Source organism: Mobula birostris, chromosome 32 (genome assembly GCF_030028105.1).
Source record: "Mobula birostris isolate sMobBir1 chromosome 32, sMobBir1.hap1, whole genome shotgun sequence".
In the NCBI taxonomy this organism is placed as follows: Eukaryota; Metazoa; Chordata; class Chondrichthyes; order Myliobatiformes; family Myliobatidae; genus Mobula; species Mobula birostris.
Window position 1 is genome coordinate 9,343,405 of NC_092401.1, and position 23,127 is coordinate 9,366,531.

The window sequence follows — 23,127 nt, forward strand, 5'->3', positions numbered from 1 at the left end:
CAGCCCAAATCTCCCTTTTACCCAAATTCCAGGACTTACAAAGGGAACCTACTACCCTATTTTAGATCATTTCTTCTCCAACAATTGAAGAAACTTTTAAATGCTTACAAATAGTAGTGGATATAGCCCAGTCCATTATGGGTAAAGCCCCTTCCTTCCTTCCCCACTTTTTTTATTCGCTTGTTCATTCCTTCCTTCCTTCCTGTATTTGCACAGTTTGTTGTCTTTTGCACATTGGTTGTTTGTCCATCCTGTTGGACACGGTCTTTTATCAATTCTATTATGTTTCTTGTATTTACTGTAAATGCTCGCAAGAAAATTATTTTCAGGGCTGTATATTGTAAGATGGTGTCAGTGTACATCGGTGCTCTCTGAAAATGTAGGAAATTGAACCAGTTTTCCCCTTAAATGTACTCCTTTTGAACTACTTTCACTGCAATCTTCAACATGAAAATTTCATTTTAACAACAGACTACGAAATTACATCACTGACCTTCAAAGTTCGACAGCTAAATGCAGAGCGGTTAAGTGCAGTGCCTTTAAGGAGATCAACACCATGGCTGAAAATGCGGCTGGAGAGGCAGAATTCAAACCATTGTGAATCATAGAGGGATGTACTCTTGTAAGGGAAAAAGTGGTGGCGTGTGCGTCAATTCTCATTGGCACACGGACTTTGGGGCTATGTCAACTTCTTGTTCCCCTGACTTAGAACAACTAGTGATTAAACGTAGACCATTCTATTTGCCTTGGAAGTTCTCATCCATGATCCTGACCGCAGTTTATATATCACGTAGCCAATTATTAACAAGCACTCGCAAAAATGCATGATGTTTTCTGTAAACGTGAAATAGCTCATCCCAAAACATTTCAAGTTATAGTCAGGACTTTAACCAGGCGAGCTTGAAGAAAACCCTGCCCAATTATTACTAGCAGGTAACCTGTTGCACTAGAGGTCCCAACTCACTAGACCACTGCTACACTACGATAAGGGATGTCTTCGTTCCTTCACAAGACCACATTTTGGTAAGTCAGATCTTTTGGCGTACTCCTACTACCTGCATACAGACAGAGCCTAAAAAGCAAGGCTCCAGAGATCAAGACAGCTAAGCGATGGTCACGGGAGGCAGAGGAACGGTTACAGAATTGCCTTGACTCAGTGGACTGGGCCATATTAAAGAACTCATCTGAGGACCTGAACGACTACACTGTGGTGGTTACAGGCTTCATTAAAACAGTTGTGGATGACTGTGTCCCCACAAAATCATTCAGGGTTTACCCCAATCAGAAGGCCAGGATGAACAATGTCATCCGGAACCTGCTCAGAACCAGATCAGAGGCACTCAAGTCTGGAGATCAAGATTGCTACAATAGGTGCAGGTATGATCTTTGGAAAGCCATCTCTCAGGCAAAGTGGAGATTCCAGACTAGACTAGACTAGAATCAAGGATGGATGCTCGGCACTTGTGGCAGGGTTTCAATGCCAAAACCTCCTACAAAGACAAATCTTGTGATATAGAGGACAGCAAAGCTTCACTTCCGGATGAGCTCCCTGCCTTCTATGCTTGCTTTGATCATCAGAACAGCAAGGAACCATCATGCCCCTCCATGTCTCCCAATGATCCTTTGGTATCATTATCTGAAGGTGACATGCAGGCTACCTTCAAGAGTGAATCCAAGGAAAGCATCCGGTGGACAGAGTACCTGGCCGAGTACTGAAGACCTGTGCTGGACCAACTGGCTGGTGTAGTCACAGATATCTTCAACCTTTCACCCCAGCAGTGTGTCGTACCCACTCGCTTCAAGCAGGCTTCAATCGTACCAGTGCCCAAGAAGAGCATGGTAACATGTCTATATGACTATCGCCCAGTGGCATTTACATCCACAGTGATTACGTGTTTTGAGAGGCTGGTGTTGAAGCTTATCAGCACCTATCTGAATAGCAACTTGGATCTGCTCCAATTTGCCTGCTGAAGCAACACGTCTACAGCAGATGCTATCTCACTGGCTCTTCACATAACCCTGGAATATCTGGACAGCAAAGGTGTATACATCAGGATACTCTTTATCGATTACAACTAGGTATTTAACACAATTATCCCCTCAAAACTAATCAGTAAACTCCAAGACCTGGGTCTCAATACCCCCTTGTACAATTGGATCCTGGATTTCCTCATTTGTAGACCCCAGTTTAGATTGGCAAAATCATCTCCTCCACAATCTCTATCAGCACAGGCGCACCGCAGGGATGTGTACTTAGCCCCCTGCTCTACTCACTTTGCACTTTACACCTAGCTGAGTACAGCGCCAACACCATATACAAGTTTGCTGACAACACCACTGTTGTGGGCTGTTGTGGGTGGTGATAAATCAACATACAGGAGGTAGATTGAAAATTTGGCTGAGTGGTGTCATAACAACAATCTCTCACTCAATGTCAGTAAGTCCAAGGAACTGATAGTAGACTTCAGGAGAGGTAAACCATAGTTCCATGAGCCAGTAATCATCAGAGTATCAGAGGTAAAGAGGGTCAGTAACTTTAAATTCCTGTGTGTCACTATCTCAGAGCCCATGATATAAATATAATTGCAAAGAAAGCACGAAGGTGCCTCTACTTCAGAAGGAGTCTGCAGAGATTTGGCATGTCATCAAAAACTTTGGCAAACTTCTATAGGTGTGTGCTGGAAAGTGCGCTGACTGGCTGCGTTACAGTCTGGTATTGGAACACCAATGCCTTTCAGCAGAAAATCCTACAACACATAGTGGATTTGGCCTAGTATACCACAGGTGAAACACTCCCAACCATTGAGCATGAAACTTTGCCGTAGGAAAGCACCATCTATCATCAAAGGTCCACCCAGGCCTAGCTCTTTTCTCACAGCTGCCATCAGCTAGAAGGTGCAAGAGCCTCAGGACTCGCACAACCAGATTCAAGAACAGTTACTACCCCTCAACCATCAGGCCCTTGAACCAAAATGGATAGCTACACTCATTTAAGGACTCTTATCTTCTTATTTCATGCTTATTATTTATTGTTATTTACTTATTACGTGCATTTGCATATTTCCTTTACAGTTTACAGATCCTGTTTACAGTTACTGTTCTATAGATTGGCTAAGTATACCTGCAGAAAAAAGAATCTTGTGATGACGTTTATGAGCTTTGGTAACACATTTACTTTGAACTTTGAATTTTGAAATAATACACCTGCATAATACCCCTGATATATAAACATGATTTTCTGTGCGGATGCTGTGTGATGTACCCCACCCCGCCAAATAACAGACAATACACCATATGCGATTAAATTATTACAATTTATAGATCTTACTGGAACTAATATAAAATATAAAAGGAAAGTAAAAGGCGCCAAACTTATCAAAGTTCAACCACTTTGTGCACAATCGTTGGAACTCAAGTAACAGGGTCCTCTTTCCACCATTCGATCCCCTCTGACCCTCTCGACCCACCGCTTGGGACCAACCACGGTGGTCGACCAGACGATCCACACGAGTCTGTATTCGTCTCCTCTCCTCGCCAAAGACCCTGGGCCTCGGACTCCCACTCGGGGTCCATCCCGTCGGCTAGCTTACAGCATCGTGTCACCTCTCTCTGTCCCCATCGCACCTTCTGCGCCAAAGCCCGCGCAACACAATAGCTTACAGACACACAAGAAATAATAACATCTGTCCCAATTGGTTAGCAAATGAATACAATTCTCTTTATAACCCAAACAAGCTGCTAGAGAGAGAGAACTTTCTCAGCAGTTAACATAACAAAGAAGCCATTTTGATTAGCCTATGCAGTAACATAAAAGAAGAAACCCCTTACACATGGATAGAAGGATTATCAAAAACATAAGAGTCATTCACTGCACTCACAACGGGGGGGAGGGGGGCTACATTTCTAACTCACCTCCTGACTGAACCACAAAAATCTCATCAGTAAGGTACAAGTGAATACTGTAATGGAGTACTCTTCAATTGTCTGGATTAGTGCCAGCACTGCACAATAAGCTCATCATATAGCATAAAGTGAGCTATTTGATTGGTACCACATCTACATCCTAAATTTTTGCTTCTTCTACAGCAGACACATCATAGCTGCAAAGCATTCCAATTAGAAAATACACTATAAGCACTCTGCTCCTCCAGTAGTACCTTCCCAAACTGCCACCAAGCAGTATGCTCCCCTTTGACTGATATGGAAACATTTTGCTATTTCTTCATCATAACTGGGTCTAAATTCTATCACTTCATGTCCAAAAGCATGATGGAATTACCTTTCATCAGAAGGACTGCAGAGGTTCAAGAAGGCGGTTCACCATTATCCTTTAAAGACACCATTCCTAATTTCCTTTGAAATGTACTATCCCAATAATGAAAATTCAAAATCCTTCCCCAGATGTTTACTACCGCTTTGTGGACCTGCATCATCCAAACAAAATACATAAGCTGATCCAAAATTTGTTTTCAGAATCAGAATCAAAATCAGGTTTATTATCATCAGCATATGTCGTGAAATTTGTTAACTTAATGGGTACTGACTGCTCTGACTACCAAGCCAATGAGGATCTAATGTTAATCTAATCTGCCTACTCGCAAATATGTTACATGATTGTGCAGGCTAAAGAGAATAGAAGGTTCCACAAATAGGGTCATTCTCAACTTTGAGGTCATCTATTTTTTTGTGCACAGTCAGGCGATTATGCAGTTCAGCACTTGCCAGCACATTGGGACAGGGTGGTGGATGTTAGAGGAAGAGGAAGAAATGGAGTAGGGACAGGAAGAAGGAAGTCAGTGCATTTTTGAACACTCTTCTGGTCTTGCTTGTTTATAACAATCTGAAAGCATTATATGTACAGTGAGGAAAAATCTGAGTGAGTCCTTATTCCTCTAAAAATTAGGCAGTAATCTTCCACAGCATTTGGAATTGAATGATAAGTAGCAAGTAGTATTTGCTCACATTCAAGCATCAGATAATGGCCACATTAAGCACAAGTCTGTCTAATCATCTTTGTTGATATTCAATGATATCAATTTCACAGTCATCATCTACATCCTGAGGAATTCAGCACTGACTGGAAACCTAAGAGGATCAGCGCATAAGTAATGCGACTGCAATAAGTTTTTCTGCATCAAGTGGCTCAACTTTTGACTTCACAAAGGCACACTAAGGGTTTAATGAAATGCTCTCCATTTGCCTGGGTAAATACAGCTCCAACACTTAAGAAGCTTGACACTAATCAGGACAATTAAGTTCATATAATTAGCACCCTTTACAGTGTGAGTTGCAATCATGAACGGCAGCAATCAGCTACGGCTACTCTGACAACACCCGGATCTGAGAGCTCAGGTTCACCAAGAAGAATAAGGCTAGAAACTGTCTAGGAATTCCACCACTGCCTCCAATTGACAACAACCTGACTTGGAAATATTTCTGCACTTTTCCCTTGTCACTGAGCTAAGATCCAGGAATATTCTACATAACAGCAGTCTGGGAGTATCTCAATAACAAGCAATTATACAAATTAAAAAGGCAACTTCTCAAAGCTTTCTCAAAGGTCATTGGAGATAATAATTGAACACCCCCAACCTACAAAATGAAGACGACAAACTGTACCAGATTTTAAGGGGCATGCTTTCTGTACAACTTGAAGTCTATTACTTTTGTTACGTACCCCATAACTGGGTTGCCAAACCAGCAGAAATGGATCACTTAGTTGGAGTCTGGATTACTGGAACTAAGAAAATTTTATTAAAATAAGTAACACAGTACTCTAATCGTAAGGATATGAATGCAACAGATTAGCAATGATAAAACACACATTTACACAGAGCTAGGGTAATAGGAATCAACCAAGCTCTATCGCAGTCTAGGGGTAAAATGATCAGTCTCAAGTGACGCAGAGTTCAGTTCAGCTTAGTACAGTTCGCAGTAATCGCTATTGTGCCCTTGGAGAGAGAGAGAGCGAATGCAAATTTCGGTTCAACAGACCTTTGATGTTCCCTGCAGTTAGCTTTCGGGCCAGCCCTTTTACTGTCTTCGGAGGTCACCGACTGTGACCCCTCCGTTCCTGATACGATCGTTCTTCCGCGGTGAACCCGGCACCCAGGCAAGGGCGGTCACACACACACCAGGTTCCCGCCGATCGTACTTTTTCACCCTGTGCGTCTATGGTCGGTCCCGCAACCAGACCTCCAAAATCCCACCAGCTTGTGGGGGCACACCGCTTTTCCAGGGTCTCGTGATCTCGTGGTGTCTGTCTTGCCTTAGCGAACCTGTTCCTTTTATCTCCCTGCTGGGGTATCGCCTGTCCATCAAACTTCAAACAGTTCAGGTTCAAAGCAACCGGTCTGTCAATACTCGGAACTGTGTCTCTTTTCGTTAATCTCTCTCCTTTCTCATTAACATTTTGAACGCTTCTCCCTTTGTCTCTCTTATCTCTCTCATCAGCATCAATCTTCTGATAACTTGGTCTTTCGTCACACTTTCCAGCATGGAAAATGTGACCAGTTCAACTTCAGTACTTGAGGGTTAGTGCAGGATCAGCTTTGGTCTTACTGAAGGGTAGAGCATGTGTAAGGTCAAAACCTACTCCTGTCTAGACTTTTTCTGTTAAGTTCTCACGTTAACATTTTATACAAGCCAATTCTCCAGAAAATAAAGTGCACCAAAGAGCAATAAGAAGATTTGTATTTTACTGCGACGGAAAAGCCTGGGGGTCTTTATAGTCTACTCCTTTTCCTTTTACACACAGACGTTCAAAAATATTAACTAAGCGCAGAAAAGCCATCTGGCTCCTCAAGCCTGCCCAACAATTCGTTATTGATCTGACTGTAACGTCAACTCTGTATTGCTGCCTACCCCGGGATCTTTTACCCACTTGTTCATCAAACTGTATTTATCATTCCCTTAAATATATTCACACACTGTTTCAGGAAGAGAATTCAAAAGACTACTGACCTTCTGAGAGAGCAAAGAAATTCTCTCACCTCTGTGTTAAATGGGAAACCACTCATTTTTAAGCAGTGACCCCTTGTTCTATATTCCTAACCACCCCCCCAAAAAGGAAGCACTCTTTTCATCGAAGTAAACATCCATATTCTTGTGTGCATCTTGCTGTGCATTCCCAACAGCCTTTTCCTGGCAGATACTCCATCAAAACTTGACAACTAAATTATCTGAAGTTTCTCTTCTGTCAGGTTAGTATTTGAGCTATGTTTACCACTCATCCTTTGTGCAGGGTCAACGAGAATCTACATCTAAAGTACTGTAATACACACAGTGCCACTTTCTGACCTGGTAGTAATGGCTATCTGATCAAGAGACAAATGTTCTTCTTTCCGACTTTCTTAGATTGCTAAAAAGAAAACAAAAAAGGGCAGGTGATAGTAAAGACATTTGCAATTTTGAGAAGCATTTTTACACAATTCCCAAGCTGTAAATGAGAGCAGACTGTAGGATAGGAGGCAAGTGACAATGTGAACATACTATCATCTGTGTGGATGGCATCACTCCAAGTCATAGACTATGTAGCTGCCATTTCAATAATATTAGCATTTCATAAATTATTGAGCCAATAGAGACACACTTATCGACTCCTCTCACCAAGCTCCAAATATCCATGCGCATCCCTGAGACCCCACCTGGAGTATTGTGTGCAGTTTTGGTCTCCAAATTTGAGCAAGGACATTCTTGCTATGGAGGGAGTGCAGCGTAGGTTCACTGGGTTAATTCCAGGGATGACGGGAATGTCATATGTTGAAAGATTGGAGCAACTGGGCTTGTATACACTGGAATTTAGAAAGATGCGAGGGGATCATATAAGATTATTAAGGGATTGGACACGCTAGAGGCAGGAGACATGTTCCTGATGTTGGGGAAGTCCAGAACCAGAGGCCACAGTTTAAGAATAAGGGGTACAGCATTTAGAACGGAGTTGAGGAAAAACTTTTTCACACAGAGGGTTGTGGATCTGTGGAATTCTCTGCCTCAGAAGGCAGTGGAGGCCAATTCTCTGGATTCTTTCAAGGAAGAGTTACATAGAGCTCTTAAAGATAGGAGAGTGAAGGGATACGGGGAGAAGGCAGGAACAGGGTACTTATTATGGATGATCAGCCATGATCACAGTGAATGGCGGTGCTGGCTCGAAGGGCCGAATGGCCTACTCCTGCACCTACTGTCTATTGTCTATTGAAGCCTAACTGCTGTTGCTGACTCTGATGGCAAACTATCTGATCTTGCAAAAAATAGGGAATTCAGTTTAGTGAATTTTATAGCACATTATGGATTTGTCCGGGTTGAGTAATTGACAGTTTATGTAAGCTGGGAAATATGAATACAAGTCTTGCTGGTGTGGTTTGCATATTTAGGGTGCATCAAGCATATGGGCAGTAATATTTTTTGAAAATTGCTCATTGGATGGCATAGTATGAAATCACATGTGAAGCTCATGATACTGTTTTGATAGATTGGATTTACATGTTCTGAAACTCCCTCCTTATCCCTTTAGTACACTGTTTCAAATCTTTAATTGGGCATTTGAAATTTGGTTCCTCAATTGTAATGTATCTCTTCTTGAATTTTCTTTGCTAATCCTCCTTTAGAGCCCCCGGGGGCTTCATAAAATAATAGATGTGCATTTTTTTTACATGAGGTAGACGCACTCTCCACCTCAGACTACAGGTATTTGGTTTTCCTATTGGCAAAATTTGATGACAGACTCTTGTACTTTTTGGGAGTTGCTTAAGATGCAGAACGTATACAGTATTTATTCTATTTTGTATAAGTGGACAGATTTGAAAAATAATCATAATATACAGTATGTGCAGAATAATTAAGAAAAACAGTACAAATATAAAAAACAAATAATAATGATAATAATAATATTAAATAATACCACGAACATGAATTGTAGAGGGCTTGAAAGTGATTCCATAGTTTCAGTGTTGCGGTGAGTGAAGTTGTTCATGTTGGTCCAGGAGCCTGATGATTGAAGGTAATAACTGTTCCTGAACTTGGTGGTATGGGGCCTAAGGCTCCCGTACCTCCTTCCTGCAGCGAGAAGATAGCATGACCTGGGTGATGGGGGTCCTGACTGTTGGATGCTGCTTTCTTGTGGCAGTGCTATTTGTGGATGGTAGGGACTCTTTTCCTATTATGAACTGGGTTGTATCCACCATTTTTGTATGCTTTTGTTGTTCTTGGCATTGGTGTTTCTGGACCTGGTGTAACCAAGAATTCAACTAGTCAGGATACTCTGCACCTATAGAAGTTCATCAGAGTTTCAGATGACATGCCAAATCTGCACAAACTTCTATGAAATAGAGGTGCTGCCATGTTTTCTTTGAAATGGCACTTACGTGCTGGTCCCAGGAGAGATCCTCTGATATTGTTATTGGTCCATAATTCATTGAAAATGGTGGCACAGGTAGATAGAGTTCTAAAGAAAGCTTTTGGCACATTGGCATTCATAAATCAATTTAATGGCTGTAGGAAATGGGATGTTGTGTTGACGTTGTATAAGATGTTGTTGATGGCTAATTTGGAGTATTGTGTGCAACTCTGTCACCTGCCTACAAGGAAGATGCAGAGAAAATTTACAAGTCTGTTGCTGGGACTGGAGAACCTGAGTTATGAGGAAAGATTGAATAGTTTAAGGCTTTATTCTTTGGAACGTAGAAGATTGAGGGGAGATTTGCTCAAGGTATACTAAATTATGAGGGGTATAGATAGGGTAAATGAAAGCAGGCTTTTTTCCACTGAGGTTGAGTGGGACTACAACCAGAGGTCATGGGTTAAGGGCAAAAGGTAAAAACTTTACAGGGAACATGAGGGGTGTGGAAGTGTGGAATAAGCTGCTAGCACAAGTGGTGTATGCAAGCTCGACTTCAACATTTAAGAGAAGTTTGGATAGGTACATGGATGATAGGAGTATGAAAGGCTGTGGTCCAGGTGCAGGTGGATGGGAGTAGGCAGTTTAAATGAGTCGTCATGGACAAGATGGGCAGAAGGGCCTGTTTGTGTACTGTACTTTTCTATGACTCTATAGTCAATGCTATGACTGATGAAGCTTGTCAAACACCTTCTTCGCTACCCTATCTACCCGAGACGATTCTTTCAGTGAACTATGTACTTACATTCCCAGGTACCTCTGATGCATAACACTCCCCAGAGCCCTACCATTCACTATACGTCCTACCCTTAGATCTCCCAAACTGAAATAATTCACATTTATTTGTACTGAAATCCATTTGCCAACCCTCAGCCCACATATCCAGCTGATCAAGATGCACTGTAATTCTTCATAACTTTCACAGTGTCTGTAATACTGGCAATTCTAGTATCATCCACTAACTTACCATGCCGTGTACGTTTATGTACATCTAAGTTGTTGAAATAAATTAATAACAGCCAAGGTCCAACGAAGGACCCAGCTCCAAATAAGCATGCAAACTCCTCATGGACAGCACCTCTCGCCAGCACATGTAGTGCATGGAATCTCAATTTCAGTGTTTAAGAGAAGTTTGGATAGTTAGGTGGATTGTAAGGGCAGGGAGCTATAGTCCAAGTGCAGGTCGATAGGAGAAAGCAACTTAAATGGTCCAGCATGGGCTAGATGGGCCAAAGGGCCTGTTTCTGTGCTGTACTTTTCTATGACTCTATAACCATTATGAAACCTTGGTAAGAATTCATGTTACGGAACAACTGAAGGCTATTCTTGCAATTTCACTGGATAAGCTGTTACGTGATTTGTACAACCCACTCTTAGTAGAAGTGCTATGTCATGTACAATGTACACTGCTGTTGGTTTGCCAGTCATTAAATAAACAGCCACCTACAGAATACAGAAGAGTTGAGAGAGGAATCTGGACAATAATGTGAGTTTTCCCAAATATATTTTCTTGATTTGATTATAATAGTCATTGCACTTTTAAAATGAGTAACTCACTGCATGTGAAGGATTTTTAATAGTACTGCCACATGAAATGAAATATATGTTGTAAAAATTTTATTTTAATTGGAACTAAATGATCTGTTTTCGACTTGTCGGAAATTTACTTAAATTGTTAAAATGCAAAGTTGATTTCCTATGTTTTCCTCAGCACCAACTATCTTTTCCATTTACTTTTTTTTTTGTTATTTTACTTATTACTATGTGTCCATTAAGATCTTCTTATTGTGTATAGTCCTACTCCATTTTCTTCATTCCGAAGTTTTTTTTAAAAGTACTTGAGGAATGAACACAGTTGCAACAGTTTTTTCTCATAAGAAATAAAAATCAGCAACTTGGTTCTTCATGTTTGTTCTCTCAATTGACAAGATCCTGGTAGATCTTCTACCTCAATATCATTTTCCTACCCTATCCCCATTTTCTTTGATTCACTTAATATTCAGAAGTATATTGTTTTTTCTGCTGAATGAAATAAATCACTGAGCCTCCAGAACACCTTGGGACAGAGAATTCCAAGAGTTTCCATCATCTGAGTGAAAGTGTTTTCCTCATTTTAGTTCTAAATGGCAGACTGTTTGAGATTGTAAACCCTGGTTCTAGCCAAAGGCATCATCTTCCCACATGTACCCTATCAAACTCTGTAAAACTATGAAATAGAATTCAATGAGGCCATCCCTAATTTTTTTTAAACTGCCACAGTATGGCTTATTCAGTTTGTCCTCCTGATCCATCAGTTGGGATGGTAATGTACATAACCTTCTTTATTGAGTAAAAAGTAATTCTCAAACATGACCTCGACATTCCACACAAAAGTCTGATAAGATTCAATCTAAGTGTTCAAGCAGTTGATTTGTTAGAAATCGATAGGCCCAAATTGCTTGTGTATTTACTCATTCCTACAACACCAATGAATCAAATCCTGAAGGGTCTCTACCAGCTCCGCTCAGCTTTGCTTCTCTTCCCAAGGCAAAGTACAAGAATATCATTAGCCCAGCATTCCTTTTGCAGCTTCAGTTCTGTCAGAATATTACTGGCACGGAACTCAGCAGGTCAGGCAGCATCTATGGAGGGGAATAAACAGTCTATGTTTTGGGCCAAGACCTTCATCGGGAATGCCAATTGTATACTCCACTCCATAGATACTGCCTGACTTGCTGAGTTCCTTCAGCATTTTTTTCAGCGCTACTCCAGATTTCCAGCATCTGTAGAATCTCTTGTATTATTTAGTATACATTTCTAGTCAGCCTGGCAGTTATTACCTATCCCAAAGCTATCTGAGAAAGCAGTGACAGACATCCTTCTTCAGCCAGTGCAATCTATCTGATGATGCTAGGTCAAATCTTATGGGTGGGAAGATCCAGAATTTTAATCCAACAATAATGGAGGAATGGTGATATATTTCTATGGAGACACAAGAGACTGCAGAAGCAAGAAAGAAGCTGATGCAGAAACAGTGGGTCAGGCAGCATCTGTGGAGGGAAATGGACAGGTGCTGTTTCAGATTGAGAAACTTCATCTGGACTGAAAGTGGGAAAATACCCAATATAATAAGATGAAGCAGAGGGATGGGGCAAGAGCTGGCAAGCAAAAGATGGATCCAGGTGATGAGGGGTTGATAGCCAGAAGGAGTCAGGTGGGGGAGGGAAGGGTAGAGACAGTGACAGAAGCTGAGAGGTGATAGATGGAGGCATCAAAGGGCTAAAAATCGTGGAACCTGTTAAAGGAAGTGAACAGGAACTGAATAAGGAAGGTGTGGTGGATAGATGGGAAAAACAGGGGTATTAATGGAGAAAGAAAGAATGTGGGGAGAAGTTGCTGGGTGAGGTTGGGAAGGAGGAAAGAAATATGTGTAAAAGGACCTGGGTAGATCATAAGAAGAGAGAAATGGACAAAGGAAGGGCAGATTACCTGAAATTAGCGAATCTGATGTTCATGCCATCAGGTTGTAGACTCCAAGAGGAATATGAAATGTTATTCTTCTGGTTTTCATTTGGCCTCATCCTGGCAGTGCAGGACGTTGAGGAAAGACAGATCAGTATGGAAATAGGAAGAGGAATTAAAATGGTTTGCAACTGGGAGCTCCAGATCTCCACTGCAGATGGAGCTCAGATGCTTGGCAAAGCGGTCACCCTGCCTGCGCTTGATTTCCATGCCTGAAAATGTGCAACTTGGAAGCAAGCCTACAAGTTGCGGCGCCGATCTTTGTCATATCTAGTAGCTGATGGAAGTCATGAGTTTGTGAGATGTTGATGAAGTAGCCCAGACATGTAACTTTGGTGCATTACGTAGATGATGCAGTCACAGTCCACACTTGGTAGATGAACTTAATGTTAAGGGAGGTAGGTGATGCCAGTCATGTGGGCTGTATTTTTCTGAATGGTATCAAAAATCTCAAGAGGTGGAAATGCTTTGACATTTCAAAAGAACATAAGAAAACAGGAGCAAGGGTAGGCCACCAGGTCCCTCAGGCCTGTCCTAACATTCAATATGATCATGGCTGATCAATACTGGCCACAACTCCTTTTCTGTTCAGGCAATCCACAATCTTTCAAACATTTCTCTATTACCACCGTAAATATTTTTAATGATCTAGCCTCCTCACCCTCTGGGACACAAAATTGCAGGAATTCACTACCGTTGGAAGATGAAATTTCTATGGACCTCAGATTTAAATATCCAACCCTGTATCTGTGACTATTTTGTGACTCTCCCATGAGTGAAAGCACTTCTAGATCTACTCAGGAAGATGCCACACACGATCTTCTTTGTGGGTAAGTAGTTAGTGGTACTGCTACTTAGGCAGGAAATATGATGGTACTTGTATCAGCAAGTGGAATGCCCTCTCATTGAAATTCCAAGATAATGTTGGAGAGGGTTGGGGGAAGTAATCACCAGAGGATTAATTTAGGATTTTAATTTTTTCATCAAAACACTGTTTCAGAGCATACGTTACACTCTTCTACAAATAACAACAAAAAGTAATTAACAAAACGTCAAGATATTTGTTCTATTTTCTCAAGGAACAGCATTATCAAGAGAAAAGACCTTGTGCACCAACTAATGTATATAAACAGAAAGGACTTTAGAGAGTAATGCTACAGTAACAAATGTTACAATGGTTGCAATCTGAATCAATGTAAACTCATAGTTCTGGTTAAAAGTATTGAGAGCAAAGGCATGTGAACCAAGAGGTTTTATAGATCTTCAATTTTCACTTGTATTGTTGAAACAGTTAAAAATTGCTGTCAGAAACCTGTTATTTCCATTAGAATTGGTAAAAATGTGGCACAAAAAATGATCCAATCCAGCCAAATTACATATGCCAAAAACATATAGTTCTGAAAAAGGATCTAGTGCTTTCCCGACATATATGACGAGTAATGGACTTCTTGGGCTTCCAGCTGGATACAGGTATATACCTTAACTGATGTTTCAATGGCAAACTCTGCCATCTTCATCAGGGATGATGCCTAGGCGTCTAGTCCAGTGCTATATATACCCCGGTCCATCCCTCCTGATTGGTTAGTCCTCATCCAATCAGGTTTCTACTGTCCCACCTTGCTTACAATCGAATTCCAGTTCTTAGAGCAAGATCTTCGGCTAAGAACAGGAATTCCATTGTAAACACAGTGGGGCTGCAAAAATCTGATTGGATGAGGACTAACTGATCAGGAGGGACAGACAATATATACCACCAGACTAGACATGCCTAGGCATCATCCCTGATGAAGATGGCAGACTTTATCATCGAAACGTTGGTTAAAATCAATACCTGTACCCACCTGAAAGCCCTAGAAGAGTTTATTCGACACATAGTTGTGGCAACAAACAATATTAATATCTCCCCAAAGCATGGAAAGGAACAAGTGAAGAATCAAGGCAATGATAACTAATGGCAACAACAAGCAAGTAAAGGTAATACAACAAAAGATTTGTGCCTTTCATGTAGCCAATGAAATATATTTGAAATCTAACTCCTGTAATGCAAGGATACAGCAGTCAATTTCCATAAAGCCAGCTTCAGCAGCAATGGAAGAACGGGGGTCAAAAATGTACTCTGCCATTAAGGTCATGGTCTCAAATCCACTTTACTGCTGAAAGCCCATAACCCTTGATCCTCTTGTAGTCCAAGAAGTTTATTCTTGAAAATCTTTAATGACGCTCTGAAGTGGGAAATTTCAATGCTCCACAACCTCTGAGAATAAAATATCCTCCTCATCTAACTCCTGAGGGGATGATCCTTTATCCTATTACTTTGCCTAATGGCTCTATTAGATACAAAATAGACAATAATTGCTGATATTACCTGACATGTCCGCACCCCAAGAGAAAATAATTATTGACTTCTTCCACTGCCATCTAGTGACGAGGTAATATTAGTAAACAAATTGATTTAAATTTTCATTTGTGTCACTTGAATCCTTGCAGAAAAGACAAACTGAAGTATTTTATGACTTTTTTATAATTTCATGTTGAATAATACTTAAAAGTAAATTTTCAAAATGAAGAATGAAAATGCAAATATATCTCTATGTTCAATTGCCTCTATTTGCGTTTTTCTATCCTCAGGTACCGGACGGGACTGTGTCTATTTCTGTTATTTGATCTGATAGAAGTTGTAAACAGGTCAGAAGACAGACTATATAAAGATGTATAATGGGAGGGTGAAATTCAATTTCAATCTGATCGCATAGTCTAGAACAGTAAAAGACTTCATAAGCAGAACAATGTGTGTCTCCATTTGATTTTCTTCTTTGTACTGAATTACATGTAAGCACCTGACCACTTTCAGCTGACCTCTGCCAAAAAAAAAATCACGGGATGACATTGTCCAGATAGGCATATTGTCCTTGCAGTCAAGTAGTCAGGCAAAAACACTGCGTACATTCACACTTAAAGAACAGCTAGATACATGCTGCCCGAAGGGGTTAATTCAGACAACCCCTGTGTTACAGCAGTTCAGGACATTAAAATGAACCCTTATGGCATTCACAAATCACTACCAAAGTATCACAGACACATTATAAAAATCCTCTCATGAAATTCAATGGTTAACAAATACATAAATTAACACAACTTTTATTTTTATCCAACTCGCATATTTTGACCCAAGTGCAGAGGATGCGGCTTTTCATTCCATAAAATCATGATAATGGAGCATGTTCTAGAAATGCCCTTAACTGTAAAACACAGGTTACCTATATAACATTGCATCTCAGGAAGCTGGGAAACAGTTGGGAAGCAAATCAATGTAAAATATGACCAAAGTATTCAGGTTTTGTCCAGTTACAAGATGTACTGTTCCACAAAGTAAGGCACATTGTCTTGGAGGTTGCAAACCCTTGACATTACGCAAATAGGAATTTTGATTAGCACTCCCCATGACTAAGTGTGATATTGGCAATAGGGAAGCAATAATCTTCATTATTTTGTGGATTATATAGCAGCCATGAACTAGTTACTATGTGACAGTGTTAAATCTGTAATACATGAAGGAAACACAAAACATAATAGCTGTTTCTGCATGTTGGGTGGCCTAAAGCCGCAGTTAGCAGTGTTGCAGCCTCACAACTCCAGCAACCCGGGTTCAATCTGACCTAGGTGCCTGTGTGGAGTTTGCATGTTCTCCTGTGACCTGATATTGCCTGGTGTTTGCATGTCACCTGTGGTTCCCTCCAGGTGTTCTGCTTTCCTTCTACATTCCAAAGACATGCCAGCTGGTTAACCAGCCACTGTGTAGGTGAGTTTTGAGGGGGGGGACGGGAAAGGAAGAAGGGAGAGTGTTGTTGGGATTGTGAAGAGAAACAAAAACTATAATGTGTAAATGGGTGTATCATGGTCAGTGTAGAATTGTTGTGCTGTATGACTATGTTTAACTAAATAGTGTATATTATTCAAAGCAGTAAGTAGCACATCAATACAAGTCCCTATATACAGTTAAATGATGTCCATACCTCCAGTTGACCACAGCAAGTCAGAAGGAGCTGCCAATATTGGTATTATTACCTGATTTAGGGAAGAACAAAGAAGTGTCTGCTCTCTATCCTTATCCAGTAAGTTTTACTTGATAATGCTCCCATTGAAATTGAATTGAATTGACTTTATTTCTTACATCCTTCACATACATGAGGAGTAAAAATCTTTATGTTACGTCTCCATCTAAATGTGCCATGTGCAATCGTAGTAATTTATAATAATTTATAATTATTGAAACAAAACTACACTGCTCATCTTGTCCATTTGACAGTATATTCTCTTACCCAATTATTGACATTAATTCCTGAGGAGGAAAACATTCGAGAAAAATACTTAAGTTTGTCAATTTTACCACTACGCCACAAAAGAAAGGTTATTGGGGACAATGACTAAAAGACTAGTCAAAAATGTGGGTATAAGCAGGGAGTAAGAGATGGGGTTTTAGAGAGAATTTCAAACCTTCTTGCCTAGGGAACTGAAAACCTAACTGCCAGTAAGTAGTCTAGTACAGCAAAAGAGATATGCAGAAGGCTGGGAAGTGGATTATAGAATTCTAAGCATTGGAGAAGGTTACAGAGATTGGGAGAGCTGGAACAACGCAGGGTTTGAAAGATATGATTGAGGGTGGCTAATGGATCTGTCCAAATGTAACCATTACTTAACACATTGTACAGTGATAGAAAAACTGACATCAAGAATGATTTGCTTATCTTTATTTCTAATTGTTTTTTTCTTTGAGCAGTAACTCTCGACCAGTTCACTGCAGAGAAGTAAAGAAATGTTTTAATTATGATCTTATTTGTGAAAACTCAGGTTATGAGGTGAGAAGCAGAGATCAAACAATTTTTAATTTTAGAATGCACTGACAATGCACACCAGGCAAAGACTTGTAGCAAAACAAACATTACTATCACCGAATAAATAGAAATTAAAGAAGAGTTGGCAGGTTCTACAGTAAGATCCCTCATTAAATCTTCAATATAAAACCACTTCACAAAACAGCTAATAAGAAATTGTTAGGGAATTTATTTAACACTCTAGATAATCACAGATGGTATATTCATGATGCCATTGATACAATTGAACCATTCTACTGCACTGGATAGGACCAGAATTTGAATTTGATTCAAACTCTATCTCTAACAGTATAAGAGCAACCATCAGAAGATGTAATACAGTAAAACTGTTCTATTAGAATCTAGTGTGAACGGATACACTCAGTTACATCCAGCCTGCCACTTACATGACAAAGAAAATAGAAATGCTGCCAACAAGTAATAAATTAACATAGTGGAAGTTAAAACATTTATCTGGATTGACATAGGGGGTGAATTCTTAATGTAATCAATGTTTTTTTTTCTGTGCTGCTTTATATGCAGGTTCGTCATTACAATTCATCAACATGGATTGCAACCAACGTAACAAGTTTTTTTATGGAATTTGCCAGCTATGAAGGATTTACAAAACTCTTTCAATACATCCAGGGCAAAAATGAAGAAGGTATGAACAACTAAACAGTAACAATCAAGATTACCACCAAATCACACACCTTATTCTAAAACTAAACATTTCCTCTCACCAAAAATTAAAAATCCATTGCTCATCTAAAAATCTAAAGACTTGGGTTTGAATCTGATCTAGGTGTTGTCTGCTCAGACTTTGCACATCCTCCCTGTAACCACATGGGTATCCCCAAGGTATGTTCTCTCACATAATAAACACATGCCAGTGAATTAAATACTACTATAAAATAACCTGTACAGTAGGTAAGTGGCAAAGGAAATTAAGGGAAGAATTATGACATGAAAGAAAGAATAAGCTATAAGAAAACAGGGAAATATGGGGGATGGAATGAAAATAATGGAATTGCTCCCTTAAATGCTACTATGGAACCAATTGGTTAAACAGCCTCCTCCTACGCAACAAGTAATATCTCAGCATTTGCTCCAATTTCCAATTATTCAGCTTTGGTAGAGAAACTGGGGGAATAATGCCCCTTTCCCAAAGAAAATATAACTATTACTCAGGTCATTTTTAGTCTTCCTAGCGTCAGCTTCAGAGAAGATAAAAGATGAGACAAGATTGCCAGTTATTCATCCTCCCAGCCTCGAAGCATGTATGGCACAATAGGAATCGAGCAAGCAGACGAAGTCACAACATTGCTGAAAATAACCAAACCTTTTTTCATATTTGTACATGTGATAGTCATTAAAATCTTTTCTCAATTACTTCAAAAGGCTGTGCCAAGATTCTGCAAACATTAAACAGGTTAGTGTTAAGGTGCATATTTAAGGAATAGAGGAAGGTAAAGAATCAAAGGACTAGAGGGAAAGGAATATAAGACCATAGACTTGAAACATTAACAATTTCTCTGTTTGTTGATGCTGCCTGACCTGTTGAGTATTTGTGGCATTCTCTCCAATATTTCAGATTTGTAACCTTATAGTATTTTGTAAATTTACAATGAAGTCAGGCCCAAGAATAGTTTGAGAAACAGAAAGAAACATTTTACAACTGACTGGAATCAAAGTTTAGAAATAAACACAGTTTGTGTACAAGATCATAGAGGTAAATAGTGATAGCAATCTTACATTTAAGAGATGCATAAGGTTAGGAGGAGTGGTGTAATGATCTTGGGGAGCATAACATTCATTAATAATATGTAATCACTAACATATGAACAATACAATACGTGAAGGGAGGAAGCCCTGTTTTAAGCCTTGTTGTTGAAGTAGGAGTGGAGGAACAAGATGAAAGTACATAGTCTTTGTGATAAGGCCTTGATAAAAGTGGGTGTGGGGAGAATATTTCTGATGGTGGGAGAGTCTAAGACCAGAGGACACAACCACAGAATAGCAGGGCATCCTCTTAGAATGGAGATGAGGAGGAATCTCTTTAGTCAGAGAGTGGTGAATCTGTGGGATTTGTTGCCACGGGCAACTGTGGAGGCCAAGTCTTAAAATATATTTAAAGCAGCGGTTGATAAACTCTTGATTGGTCAGGGCATGAAGGGATACGGGGAGAAGGCAGGAGATTGGGGCTGAGAGGGAAAATGGATCAGCCACGATGAAATGACAGAGCAGACTGATGGGCCAAATGGCCTAATTGTGCTCCTATATCTTATGACCTTATAATGAGAATCTAATAAACATAAACTTGGCACAGGACTTACATAAATCTTCAAAGATGCAAAAGGTCAGGTTGGAACTCAATAGTAGAAAGGAAAGGGAGATCACCCAATGACAATTGTTAGGCTAACTATGATAGCTTCAAGTCTTATAACCATATAACAATTACAGCACGGAAACATGCCATCTCGGCCCTTCTAGTCCATGCCGAACTCTTACTCTCACCTAGTCTCACCGACCTACACTCACCCCATAACCCTCCATTCCTTTCCTGTCCACATAGTTGTCCAAATTAACTTTAAACGACAACATTGAACCGGCCTCAACCACTTCTGCTGGAAGCTCGTTCCACACAGTCACCACTCTCTGAGTAAAGAAGTTCCCCCTCATGTTACCCCAAAACTTTTGCCCTTTAACTTTCAACTCATGTCCTCTTGTTTGAATCTCCCCCACTTTCAATGGAAAAAGCCTATCCACGTCAACTCTGTCTATCCCCCTCATAATTTTAAACACCTCTATCAAGTCCCCCCTCAACCTTCTACGTTCCAAAGAATAAAGACCCAACTTGTTCAACCTTTCTCTGTAACTTAGGTGATGAAACCCAGGTAACATTCCAGTAAATCTTCTCTGTACTCTCTCTATTTTGTTGACATCTTTCCTATAATTCGGTGACCAAAACTCTACACAATACTGCAAATTTGGCCTCACCAATTGCCTTGTACAATTTCAACATTATATCCCAACTCCTATACTCAATGCTCTGATTTATAAACGCTAGCATACCAAAAGCTTTCTTCACCACCCTATCCACATGAGATTCCACCTTCAGGGAACTATGCACCAGTATTCCTAGATCCCTCTATTCCACTGCATTCTTCAATGCCCTACCATTTACCATGTATGCCCTATTTTGATTAGTCCTACCAAAATGTAACACCTCACATTTATCAGCATTAAACTCCATCTGCCATCTTTCAGCCCACTCTTCTAACCAGCCTAAATCTCTCTGCAAGCTTTGAAAACCTACTTCATTATCCACAATTCCACCTATCTTAGTATCATCTGCATACTTACTCATCCAATTTACCACCCCATCATCCAGATCATTAACGTATATGACAAATAACATTGGACCCAGTACAGATCCCTGAGGCACACCACTAGTCACAGAACTCCAATCTGACAAACAGTTATCCACCACCACTCTCTGGCATCTCCCATCCAGCTACTGCTGAATCCATTTTACTACTTCAATATTAATACCTAACGATTGAACCATCCTAACCAACCTTCCGCGTGGGACCTTGTCAAAGGCCTTACTGAAATCCATATAGACAACATCCACCGCTTTACCCTCGTCAACTTTCCTAGTAATCTCTTCAAAAAATTCAATAAGATTTGTCAAACATGACCTTCCACGCACAAATCCATGTTGACTGTTCCCAATCAGACCCTGTCTATCCAGATAATTATATATACCATCCCTAAGAATACTTTCCATCAATTTACTCACCACTGACGTCAAACTCACGGGCCAATAATTGCTAGGTTTACTCTTAGAACCCTTTTTAAACAATGGAACAACATGAGCAATATGCCAGTCCTCCGGCACCATGCCAGTTTCTAATGACATTTGAAATATTTCTGTCAGAGCCCCTGCTATTTCCACACTAACTTCCCTCAAGGTCCTAGGGAATATCCTGTCAGGACCCGGAGACTTATCCACTTTTATATTCCTTAAAAGCTTTAATCATCATAGTTTCCATAATTTCCCTACCTGGTTCTCTTATCTTACCCAATTCAATATCCTTCTCCTTAAGTGAATACCGAAGAAAAGAAATTGTTCTGAATCTCCCCATCTCTTTTGGCTCCACACATAGCTGTCCACTCTGATTCTCTAAGGGACCAATTTTATCCCTCACTATCCTTTTGCTATTAATATAACGGTAGAAACCCTTGGGATTTATTTTCACCTTACTTGCCAAAGCAACCTCATATCTTCTTTTAGCTTTTCTAATTTCTTTCTTAAGATTCTTTTTACATTCTTTATATTCCTCGAGCACCTCATATTCTCCATGCTGTCTATATTTATTGTAGATATCTCTCTTTTTCTGAACCAAGTTTCCAATATCCCTTGAAAACTATGGCTCTCTCAAACTTTTAACCTTTCCTTTCATCCTAACAGGAACATTAAGATTCTGTACTCTCAAAATTTCACCTTCAAATGACCTCCATTTCTCTATTACATTCTTCCCATAAAACAAATTGTCCCAATCCACTCCTTCTAAATCCTTTCGCATCTCCTCAAAGTTAGCCTTTCTCCAATCAAAAATCTCAACCCTGGGTCCAGACCTATCCTTCTCCATAATTATATTGAAACTAATAGCATTGTGATTACTGGACCCGAAGTGCTCCCCAACACAAACCTCCGTCACCTGACCTATCTCATTCCCTAACAGGAGATCCAACACTGCCCCTTCTCTAGTTGGCACCTCTATGTATTGCTGCAAAAAACTATCCTGCACACATTTTACAAACTCCAAACCATCAAGCCCTTTTACAGTATGGGCTTCCCAGTCTATGTGTGGAAAATTAAAATCTCCCACAATCACAACCTTGTGCTTACTACAAATATCTGCTATCTCCTTACAAATTTGCTCCTCCAATTCTCGCTCCCCATTTGGTTTATAATACACACCCATAAGAGTTACTGCATCTTTCCCATTCCTGAATTCCACCCAAATAGCTTCCCAAGAAGAGCCCTCTAATCTATCCTGCCAGAGCACCGCTGTAATATTTTCTCTGACAAGCAATGCAATACCTCCCCCTCTTGTCCCTCCCATTCTATCACACCTGAAGCATTTAAATCCAGGAATATTTAGTTGCCAATCACACCCCTCCTGTAACCATGTTTCACTAATAGCTACCACATCATACTTCCAGGTATCAATCCATGCTTTAAGCTCCTCCACCTTTCTTATAATGCTCCTAGCATTATATTCTTCTGAATATTTAAATGGAAGAAGTTACAGTTTTTCAAATTTGTACATGAAACATTCCAACATAGAA

At 40.1% G+C, this 23,127-nt stretch overlaps 1 protein-coding gene across 1 annotated transcript in view; it reads left to right on the plus strand.

Moving 5' to 3' along the window:
- The window catches only part of LOC140191062 (heme-binding protein 2-like), a 117,404-nt gene that overhangs the window by 80,813 nt on the left and 13,464 nt on the right, over positions 1 to 23,127 (plus strand). Inside the window, exons 3-4 of the mRNA XM_072248137.1 lie at positions 17,673 to 17,751; positions 18,310 to 18,430. Coding sequence (XP_072104238.1) covers positions 17,673 to 17,751; positions 18,310 to 18,430 — 200 coding nt within the window. The remainder of the gene's footprint in view (positions 1 to 17,672; positions 17,752 to 18,309; positions 18,431 to 23,127) is intronic.